General features: G+C 37.0%; 1 protein-coding gene across 1 annotated transcript in view; it reads left to right on the forward strand.

Annotated features, from left to right (window-relative positions):
- The window catches only part of ARIH1 (ariadne RBR E3 ubiquitin protein ligase 1), a 113,591-nt gene extending 109,702 nt beyond the window's left edge, over positions 1 to 3,889 (forward strand). Inside the window, exon 14 of the mRNA XM_077881785.1 lies at positions 501 to 3,889. Coding sequence (XP_077737911.1) covers positions 501 to 585 — 85 coding nt within the window. The 3' untranslated portion in view covers positions 586 to 3,889. The remainder of the gene's footprint in view (positions 1 to 500) is intronic.
- The last annotated feature ends 8,282 nt before the right edge of the window (positions 3,890 to 12,171 follow it).

The raw sequence follows: 12,171 nt of genomic DNA on the forward strand, positions 1-12,171 counted from the left end.
CTTACCAAAACTAGTATCTTTTTTTATAGTAGTAGAAACCTTTGGGCATTTGGAAAACTTGGAGATGTAGTCCCAAGTAATATTTTCACTTCCCTTAGTCAACTGTAGCTACTGCATTGCGTTTATAGTCACTTTCACAGTTAACAAAGATTTTATAGATGTGAGTGAGTAACCCTTAAAATTACTTTTTTCTGAAACTGTTACTTATCTGTAGAATGACAGGATATGCTTAGGAATTTCTAACATTTTGTTTCTCTAAAATTAATCTCCAAAACTGGGATTCACAACTTTTGAAGAATACCTTTTTAAAATTAGAAAATGATTTGTTGTGTACATCTAGACCTGAAAATGTACCTATTAAAAAAAAAAAAACAAGTGCTTGTTCCCAGTCTGGATAAACTGTAGGAGTGCCTTAAAAGAATAAGTTAATGCCTCTTTTTTTTATTACTGGAGGCTGACAAGTGTTTTGTTTTGTTTTGTTTTGTTTCCTCTGATTGCAGATACTGTGAGAGTCGACGAAGGGTTTTGTTACAGCATGTGCATGAAGGCTATGAAAAAGATCTGTGGGAGTACATTGAGGACTGAGAATGGCCCTGCATAAAATGAACTCTGAAAACTTTACCATCTAGAGTGCTCATGCAATTAAAACAAAACAAACACAAACAAGGAGGCACTAAGCCTGTTCTGACACCTCTGGTCTGTAGTACCAGAATTCTGTTTTGTTAACGGAAAGTTTAAGTAAATTATATTGTAATAAAAAAAGGTAGATAAACCATTGTACAACAGTATTCTAGGCCGCCAACAAAAGTGTGACAGACACACTAAAAGCCCTCCAACTTTAACTTGTAACGTAGCTTCATTCTCAAAGCTGACTCCTTTTTTTCTTTTTCTTTTTCCTGAGTATAGTGCAGTTAAAATTTAAAACAGCTCCTTGACACTGCTTTTCATGTCCAAACCAGCCATTTTGTTGTACTTTGGTAAAGGACCTCTTCCCCTTCCTCCCCTACACATACAGATACACCCACACACGCAGACTGACTCTCTTTCTCTCATACCCCAAGGTCATGAGTGAATTAGTGAATTAGTTCCTTGTAAAGAAAATTCTTGGGGCAGGGAAGGGGGTAGGCAGCAAGAGGAATTAAACAAAAAAACAAAAAAACTTTGTATATGACTTTTAAAACAAGAGGACAACACAGTATTTTTCAAAATTGTATATAGCGCATATGCATGGACAAAGCAAGCGTGGCACGTGTTTGCATAATGTTTAATTACAAAAAATATTTATTCTTTAAAAATCTTCAAGATTATGTCTATTTGCTGTGCATTTTCTTTCAGTTTGCTTTATCTTTCCAGGGTTGAGGGTTGGGATAAAGGTGTGTTGGTTTAGCACCTCCGGAAGACCTAACTAGAGCTCTTTGATTTTACTTTCCTGAGATGACTTTGCCCTTTTTCCTTTTGATGTGTCCGTTAGTGGCCATGGGCCTCATGCCTTGAATTCCGGCTCTTGATCAGGGACAGGGAGCTCAAGCCCCGCCCCATGCCATGGCCTGACAAGGGCTATAACAGGGAGCTTTGTGCTGTCTTTCAAGAATGACCCAGTCCCCAGCCTCCTCCCCCTCCACGGCCTCTTTCATCTACCTAAGCCTTTGTGTGCCCGTGTCTTGCACACACCTGAAGGCTTCCTATGCTCCCTCTCACATCCAGAGGAAACATTTCAACTTTTTTCCCTTTTTTTTTCCTTAATTGCTGCTTTTGAGCCTCTTACGATTTTAGTTATGGCTCTTCTCTCACCCCTTCTTTACATTAGGGTGTCAAATAGAATGTTTTTGCTTTAAATATGAATATAAATAAATAGCCATTCACTTAGTTTCAGATTGTGAATTTAAAATGGCAGATACTGAAATTGCTTGTGTGTGTTGCTGTGGGTTCAGTTTGAAGGCAAACACCCCCTAGAACATAATATTCCCATCTAGTGCATTTAAATAGAAATCACTGAGTTTGCTTCTTTTCTATTGTCAGCAGATAGGAGAATTAATAATGCATTTTAGCTGTGATGTCCATTTTTATGAAATTTCTACTAAGAGCTATGTTAAAAGTAAAGGATGGTGGTGGTTTTATTAACTATATACCTGTTTAGGCCATTCTGGCTGTGGTATTTTTCAACAGGTCAGCATCCCTAAATCTGTCAGTTTTATACAGGAGTGCAGAGTGAACTAGGCAACTAGATCAAGAGGTCTTAATATCAAATACCAGTTTTCGCGACCTCTTTGTCTTCCTTTAAATGTCTTGCGCCTAGGGAGTGTTTACCATTTGTGAGGCAGCTTTGTCTGCTCTTGCATTGTACATCTTATTACTCCATTGGGAAGTAGATTCACTTTCCTCTGGCCTTTTGCCTAAGTTAGGCTTTGCTGAATCAACCCTACTTTTCCTTTTAGAAAAAGGTTGTTACATGAGATGTACTTGCAACTGTTCTTTTCCCATCAAAAATCAGTGAATGTTTGCTGAGTATATTATGCTGCTTCCTTAAACCACTTGTCGCTTTAGGATCAACTTCAACCCTACCTTTTATCCTCCCTTCCCTTGCCACTTCAGATGCAAATCTGAACTCAGTGTCTGCTTCTTTCATAGTCTCTTCTCCCCTGTCCCCTATCATTCATTTGACTTTATTTTAAATGACTGCATCAATCTTAAAAGACATTTATCAAAACTAAGGAGATTGTTGGTTTTGTTTTTGTTTTTTTTTTTTTAACAGAAAGCTTGAATGAGTTCCTTTCCCTGGTAACTTTGAAAAGCAGCCAGAGTTGCTATCTAGATATATGTGGCTCCCTTAAAATGTTTTGTGTATGTGTGGTGTTTTTAAAAATCTTACCGGTTAACTGCAGTATCTAGGTTTCAGTGTCATAAATCCTCTTTACATGCCCCCCTTGCAACAAGTATCCAAAAACAATGTGTGTACTTCATAATATCAGCCCCACCTGTGCTTTTTAGAGATGCTTTTTAGTTTCAGTGTTGGCATATTACCTAAGGGTATTGCAGTTGTGGGTGCATTCCCTAATTTGTATGGATCAAGGTGAACTGGCCTTTTCTGAACTTCCAAGCTTTTAACAGCTATCTCCATATTTGACAGAATTCCCTGAGTTAATTGCTTTCATTGTTAGTAGCTTCAGTGACCCCAGCTGGGATAGGCAAGCCATATTGTATGACAGCTTCCCTATTTCACCAACCTAAGTCTTTTTGTCAGAGGGCTCTATTCACGGTAAGCACCAGGGTCTCCTAGTTTTCTTGAGGGCAGTTACATTGTCTTTTGAAAGTGCATGCTTCATTTGAACAATTCATTGAGCAGTAGATGGACTTTAAATGATTTTCAATAAAATTTTGATCCAAAGCTCAGGATACACACAGTGGTAAAATTGAGTAGCATATGATATCATCAAACTCTAAATTCTGTGTAATTTGCTGCGACCCAGATTGTATGTGTTTTATGTGTGTTTAAATAAATATATTAAATACACATGTGTATACATACACACATATATAACAGATCCAAGACTGGCTGACTTGATTTGAAATGGTTGAATCTGCAGTGTGAAATGTGGTTCAGCCACAATTAGGAACTGAAATTTAGTACAAGAGAGAAAAGGACTTGATGTAACAAAATCCTTTAGCTACAAATCCCGGTATAGAGCACTTGGGGGATGGGAGGGGGCGGGTTGGTGAGACAATCAGATCGGTAAATTGATTAAATGCTCCTAACCCTGTAATTTTGTGCATAGAGCACCCTGTGCTGTGGAAATAACTGTTCTTAGATTTTCATTGTAACTGGACTGTTCAGGTTGCCCAGAGGGAAAGAACATTCCTAATTCTAATAAAATAAACTTTTATTTTGTTATTCCATTAGTTACTTATGTTTATTTTTATAGTTAAAAAAAGATATATTGGTGGCCCAAGTCACCTATATTATGTGCCTTATTCACTGTTCCTACTTAATATAAAATGACAAGATTTGGTTCAGTTTCTTTGCAGGGAACTGTGAATGAGACCATCCCCAACAATTAACTTGGTTAAATGAAGCCTTCAGAGCATTTTCTGAAAGCTTTGCAATTTCTGTCTTGAACACTGAATTTAAATTGCTCTTTGTGTTGTAACAGTGATATTATTAGATGTTCAGATTTTTGTCAATTTTTTTAACATAAAATATTTTAAAAGTCATTTAAACTCCCTCACATTGCTTCCATTTAGCTTACCCTTAAAAGCTACTAAGTATCTCCTAGAGGGATGGAGGGAGAGTTTTATCTTAAAGTCCCCATAAGTTGGAGATCCCCGTCATTGATATTCTAGCCAAGTCCAGATTTCAGGACAATTTAATTTGGTTTTATTTGGATCTGTTCATGTATCACTTTTGTCTTCAAAGCACTTTAACTTCTATTACTGTCTACAGAGGTGTAGAAATTGCTCTGTTTTACAAAAGAAGAAAATGAGGCTCAGCGAGGTTAAGTGACTTGCCCGAGATTTCAGTTTCTTCTATCTGAGGCTCAATCAATATTGTACTACCTCTTTGTATATTAATTGGATCTCAGAATGACCTAGCATTCAGTACTCTGAAAGGTGGATCTTAACTACAGTGTTGTGCTTTCAAACCACATAAAAGACTACATTAATGCCTGTTTGAGGAATGTTATATACTATCCCTGATCTTTAATTTGTTGATGCAGGGTTTCAACTAATGTGGCTCTGTGTTTTGCCCAATCAAATCAAACTAGCCATGAGAGAAGAATAGCCCTTCCCACTTTGCTGATTAGGACAGTCCTCATGGGAAGACTATCACATGTGATAGTTGAGAGTAAATGGTTCAGCATTATTTGATTTGATCTAGTGGCCAAGCAATTTGCAGTTAATTGGTCTAGTTATTTGCTCAAGTGAATTTTTAATATAAAGAATTTTGGATAGCCAACTGGAACTTGTTACAGAATCTGTTTTATAGGTGATAACTGAAAATGGACAAAACAGCCAATATCTACTTGTTCTCAGCATTTCTCCTTGGAACTGGAAGGCATATGGGGCTTTAAGAAGATATGTAGTGAGCGTGAGCATTATGGGAAAATCTTGGCTCCTTCAGGAATAGGAAAAAGTGTGGGCCCCTTTGACTTTGTCAAGTTTCTTTGGGGGTGTGTTTCTGGTTCATTTTAAGGAATTTCCTTCTTAATACCCCAAGATGAAATCGCCAACTTGGAAATGCTCAACTGGAAATAAATAGTGCCTATTGTAGGAGTAAACAGACAACTTCAGAGTTTTAATTTTTTGGTTTTTGTGGAATTAAATCCATTTTTAAGGCAACTCTTGGTCTTTCTCTAGGCAATAGCAGGATGGGAAAAATAACTTTTTTTTTTTTGAAAAGCAGTTTTTGGACTATGATTAAACCACACATATGCTTGTTTGGAGCCATTTTTGGAGCAAGAGCCAATTAGTATATAAAAAATCACACATTGATGTGTAGCAGCTCTGACAATACCAAAAACATGTTATTACAGTAATCCAGGGGTCTTGAGTAATACAGGAATCTCAAATCATATCTACAAGAGCCAGGTAAATATTTTAATAGACTACTGTGGGCTAAGTGGGCTCTGAGAGGAGCATGTGAAATACACATTACGTGAATTCTCAACTTTGAGATGTTGGTAATTTACAATATTCTTAAATGTAGGTCAAAGAAAAATTACACTTGGGCCATATTGGTTTTTAATTTGTATTAATCTTGTGTTGCTACTGATTGCCACTGTCCGTCTGACACACTGGAATCACTAAGAAGCTTCAAAAGAACAAAAACTAATGCCTAGGTTGCATGCCGTAGAGATTATTATTTAATTGCTTTGGGTTGTGTCCTGGGCATCAATAGTTTTTAAAATCTATCCTTTCCCGTCCCTGATGATTATGGAACACAGTTTGTAGACAACGTTGGGACAGTTGATCCACACGTGTATAGTTCCATGGAGGGAATACAGGTGAGCACTCGAGGTCATAAAGGACAGTGGATTTGTGGCAAATTCACAAGTTCAGGAAGGGGTTTTACTGTAGGTGGGCCCTAGCTGAGTGGGTTTTGTGGATTGGTGTCTTCTAAGGGTCTAGTGCGAAGTGCCCAACTTTTTTGTCAGTTTTCTGGTATGTGGTCCACCTTGGTGAAAATCATTTCACAAAACCCCAAAGCGGTAGAACTGACCAGCAGAGTAGAATGTTCAAGTCAGTTGGCAAGATATTCTCTTCCCAAGGGAGAGAAATCTATCTGGGAAGCCAGTTAGTGCAAAGCCTCAACAAGGGTAGTTGGTTATAAGCAAAGCTCTCATTAAGCTATTTGTGTAAAGTCAATGTACAATTCCACTTAATCACTGAGAGTTAAATTCAGAGCACTTAAGAGTTTCAAGTTTCTCACTGTTGCTTCATTCTTATGTTACAACTGTGGATTTTCGTGTTTTTATTCCCAGTGCGGTATAGTGGGAAAAAAAATCCGTATTTCTCAGCCATAGTTTCTTATGGATTTTTCTTTTGTAACATGGGGATACTAAGTATATAACTTGTTGAGTGCTTCTTGCCAGATGCCTTATATTCTCTGTATCTTATAAGCAGTCCTAAAACAAAGTAGACATTGCTATCCTATTTTATAAATGAGAAAAGAGGTTCATAGATGATTAACTTACTGAAAAATTAGAGTTTATGGTAGGGTCATGCTTGTCTAATTCCATGTGTTCATCTCATCATGCTCTGTTGTCTGTATTATAGGGATATTGTGAGGATCAAAGGAGATTAGTTGGAAAACAAAGCCTAGTTACAAATAAGCATACTAATACTAATTTAGGGGAGGAAAAAAAGATTCAGAGCTGTCTCATAGACTCCCAAAGGCAGGGTGAGATTGGATCCAGGAACTGAATTGGCATTGTGTGTCTGTACATCCATGTCATTCTAATAGCTTCTGCTTTTCCTGTCATCTACCCTGTAGCCCTGGGTGTTACATATTAACTGTGCCAGACAAATGAGACAGAACCAAACAATTGTGGGACAGGATCATTAATACAAATGTGGCTCAGAGCTTACTTCTGGATCGGGAGGCAGATCTTGGGACGTCTTGCTTTGCTAGACACACAAAAGGTGTCCGACAAAATCAAAATGCCCTGAAGTTTTTCTTTCTTAAATAAATGTAAGGAATTAGTATGTAATAAACAATTATGCTAACTTAGTGTTTACCAACTGCTTCAGGTCCATATGTTTTAAACTCACAATCCCAATTGGCTCAATTGGAAGAGTGTGTGACTCTTGATCTGGGTTGTGAGTGTGAGTCCCACGTAGGGTGTAGAGAGAGAGAACTTAAAAAACAAATCAATCCTGTGAAATAGTTACCATATCCATTTTATAAGAGAATAGAAGCTTAGAAAAGGTGGGTAATTTTCCTGAGGTAATCCTTTTGTATATGGCAAAATGAAAATTCAAACCTGGAATTCTTCAGTCCAGGCACTGTTCACTGGATGTGCAGCAGTGATGCTGGTTTGTCTGAAGCTATTAACCCTGATTCTACATAAAGACTCAATAGATTGCCCAAGGTCACCCAGACAGTGGCAGAGCTGAAGACACATTTTGACCACTACACTCCATTTCATCACGCTAGATACTTCTCAGACAGCCTGGCCAAAAGTACCTGCTAAATTATATGGACTGGCTAAGGGATTTCCAGCTTTAGATTGCCTTGGAGACTCAATGACCAGTTCTTATTTTTGGTTCCTCTTTATTCAAAACGTTTCCTTTGTTGTTAACCTCAGATACTCTACTAAGAAGGACCCAAAGTATGCTTTGTTCTGTCTCACATTTGAGAACCAACCTAGTGTTTTAATGAGAGTTAAGGAGCAAGCTTCATATTCTCAAACCTTTTTCAGAAGTCCAGTCTTGCCTATTATGAGCTGATGACTTGGTTTCTTATACACAGAGTAACATTTCTTGGCTTGGTGTCTTCTTTGGCACCTGTATGAGAGTTTGGTATTTGCTTTTCAAGCTGCCTGCTTTTTGCCATGGAGTATTCAAGTTTCTTGAAGGTGATCACAGGGACCTAACTCTTGTTCTGTATAGTAGACAGTTCTCTGGACAGCTCTCTAGGCTGAAATCTTGCTTCATAGATTTTTAGATTGCCTTCCCATGACTAAAGTTGGTTTCTCTTTGTGTAAGAACAAAGCTGTGCCCTAGAAGCCATTTAAGTGCGCATTAAATGGTGATTTCTTAGAATTGTGAATCTGGGGGTTGTAGAGTGAGGATTCGGTTCTCTCGAATCAATGGGCCATGGTGGGATTCCTGAAGAGTGAGCAAACACACAAAGTAGGATTTCATCCTAAGTTTTCTGAGGGACACAATCTAAAAACACACTTACTGAATTGCCCAGCTTACTCTTGCAGGGAGACCCCCTATGTATTCTCCCTCTGCAGGTCACATCATTTGCTCAGAGGGAGTACAGCATAAAGTGATAGCCAGGATTATGGAGCACCTCTTGTGGGCCTACTTGGGCAGTAGACAATGCTCTAAAATTGTAAGTTTTTGCACATGCTCTCGTCATTTATAACCTAATTGCTGGTCTTCCTGGTATGAACAAAGTTGTTTGCTCATTAATAAATTCCTACTATATGACCCTGCCTTGTGGTTCATTTTTACATAACTAGGGCAAATACTAAAGTGTTTTTGTCTAATAAAAGAGGAAGCATGACCTGAGTGTCCAACAGCTACCCAAAACTCCTGCAACTAGCTTGGAGCATTGTAAAGGTCACGGCTGCAAATATCAGAGAATGGGCTTAATGAAGAGTGACAGCATTCTACATGCCTTTGAAGAATTTTCACTTTTTTTTTTTTTTTTAACTAGCTTTCAGTAGAGTAAGTTAATTATTGTACTATTTATTCATGTTAAAATCACATTAGCACAAGTCAGTGCCTTACAATGGTCAAATGATTAGTGGACAACAATGGAAATACACTATTGTCTTAACAAAATTATTTCACAGATTCTAAATGCTGTTTCTTTGGGACACTCAATTGTGTGTTCTTTAAGATAAATTCTATAATCAAGGGCCTAGCCCTTAACAGACCCTGAGGAGAGCAAATAGGATAGGTCAGTCAGTAAAGGTTTGGAGACATGCTCCTGGAATAGGAATCGTCCATTCACCTTTATTTTAAATTGATACATAGAATCAATATAAAATGCATACATTTTACATGTTAAGTTTGATGTTTTGGCAACTGTATACACCTGTGTGATAATCCAAAAGAAGGTATAGAACATTACCATTAACCCAGAAAGTTCTTTTGTGCATCTTTCAAATAATCTCTGCTCCCCTCCCTACTCCAATGACTATTTGCTTATTTTTATCATTAATGATTTATTTTGCCTGCTTTTGGACTTTATATAAATGGAATCATGTAGTATGTATTCTCTTACATCTTGCTCTTCTTTCACTTACAATGCTTTAAAGATTCAACAATATCGTGTCTATTGATAAAAGTATTCTTTATTGCTAAGTAGCTTTCATTTTATAAATATAACATAGTTTGTTTAATCCATTCTCCTATTGATGAACCTTTAGGTTCTTTCCAGCTTGGGGGAATTATGAATAAGGCTGCTATGTATATTATTATGTAATTTTTTAAATTTTATTTTGTGGATACATGTTTTCATTTCTCTTGGATAAATGCCTAAGAGTAGAAAATTACTGAGTCATATGGTAAGTGTATGTTTAACTTTTTAAGGAACTGCCTTCCTGTTTTTCAAAGTGGTTTACCATTTTGTACTCCCATCAGTGATGTATGAGAGTTCTAGTTGCTCCATATCCTTGTCAGCATTTACTGTTGTTAGTGTTTTTTTATTAGCCATTTTAGTTGGTATAAAATAACTGTGATTTTAATTTACATTTCTCTGATAATTAATGATGTTGAGCACTTTTCATATACTTACCTTACATTTTGTATCTCTTTCATGAAGCATCTTTCATGTCTTTTCCCATTGGATTGTCTTTTTGTGATTATTACTCTATGATTTCTGGATACAAGTCCTTTAACGGATATATGTGCTGTGATTTTTGTTGTTTGGTTATAGATAATGGCTTATCCACTTTCTTACTGGGATACTTTGATGAGCAGGAATTTTTATTTTGATAAAGCCTGTCTTAATCAATTTTTTCTTTTATAGTTTTATGACCTCCAGGTCACAAAGAACTTATTTTCTTCTAAAAGTTTTATGGTTTGGGGTATTATGTCTGAAATGGATCACAGATGGTCTAGGATCCATCTCAGTGGTTTTAAGCTTTACATCTATAGTTCGGAGTTTTATATTTAGGTATATGGTCCATCTCAAATTAATTTTTGTGTTCAAAATTAGGTTTATTTCAACTTGGATATCTAGTTTCAGTAACATTTATTTAAGAAGATTTTTCTTCACCCATTAGACAGACTTGGCATCTTGTTTAAAAATCAATTGATTGTGTGTGTGGTTATTTCTAGACTCTATTTAATCTGAAGAACTTCTTTTAGCATTTCTTTTATTGTTTCTCTAGAGATAAATTATCTCAGGTTTTATCTGTCATGTTATTATTTTACTTTTGTTTTTTGAGGGGTATTTTAGTTGGATATAGAATTCTATGTTGACCTTTTCTTCTTTCAGTAAAACATTTATCCTCCGGTCTCATTTGTTTCTGGTCAGAAGTCATCTATAATTTTTATTTTTTTACTTGTGCATAATGTAGGTTCACCCCTCTCCCCCATGATTACATCTGCTCTTTATCTTTGGTCTTCAGCAGATTACTAGGTATGTTTATCCTTATATGGAGTTTACTTAATCTCTTGGATCTGTGTTGATGTTTTTCACTAATACTGGATATTTCTTGTCCACTATCTCTTCAAATATTTCTTTTGTTCCATATTCTCTCACCTCTCTTCTCCTCTGGAACTCCACCTATACATATATTAGATGGTTTTATATTCCCTACAGATCTTAGAGGATCTTTTCTCTATTCTCTTGTTCTCAGTTTGGATACTTTCCAATTAGCTGTTCCCAAATTCTCTAATGCTTTCTTTTAACTCCACCTAATGAATTCTGGGTGAACTCTACATCCAGCATGGGGCTTGATCTCATGATCCTGAGATCATGCTTCACAGACTGAGCCAGGCAGGCACCCCTAATATTGTACTTTTCATTTCCAGCATTTCATTATGTTTATATAGTTACCACATGTCTGCTAAAACTTCCCATTTCTTCATGAATGTTGTCCACATTTCCACTAGATTTTTTTAAGCATATTTATTATAGCAATTTCAAAAACCCTATCTATCGATTCCAGTATTTGACTTCCACTAGATTTTTTAGCATTTTAATCAGAGTTGTTTTAAAGATCCTAACTGATAATTCAGCATCTGGGGTGTCTCTCTAGTTCTGCTCCTATTGATCCTTTCCTGTTACCATGGATCTCATTTTCTTGCTTTTGCACATGCCTTTGATTTGATTGTATGCTGGACGCTTTGCATAAAAAAAAAAAAGAAGTATTACCCTCAAATTGAGGCATGCCCATTTTTCTTTAAGCCAACTTGGGTAGTGGTTCAGTTAATCTAATGTATATCTGACCTAGATCTGGGCTTTATTGTGGCTTTAAGTTGCCACTAGTTTTAAATATTTTGAAGGCAGAATCAGCACTTTCCCTTCAGTAAGTCCTGGGTTTGGGGCATTGGCAATATTCTAGAGATCTGACTTTGCTTCACAGCCAAGTCATCAATCAGTCTTTGGAAATGTGAGAGATCTCCTCTTTCTAGTGGAAAATGTGGACAAACTGAGCTAGCTGCCAGGTTTTTTGGTCACTGGAATGGGGCATGGGGGAGGTATTGGTCTCATTCCCTGTATGTGCCCTACCCTAGTCTTTTGAGGAATAATGCCCACAGAACTTTGGGTGTGGATCTCCCAGCTCTCCCACCCCACTCTTAACCTTCAAGAGTGCCTCTGATGGATTTTTCAGTGTCCTTCCTTTGCTCCCTTATTTTTAAAGGGTATCTTGTATTTGGGACAGGCTCTACTTACCTCAAAGGCAGGACTAATCTGTCTCAACTCTTCTATTACCCACTCCATTCCCACTTTATTATGTCCCTGTGCTTGGTTAAGATACAAGAGAG

The sequence above is a fragment of the Canis aureus genome, chromosome 32 (assembly GCF_053574225.1).
Source record: "Canis aureus isolate CA01 chromosome 32, VMU_Caureus_v.1.0, whole genome shotgun sequence".
Classification (NCBI taxonomy): domain Eukaryota; kingdom Metazoa; phylum Chordata; class Mammalia; order Carnivora; family Canidae; genus Canis; species Canis aureus.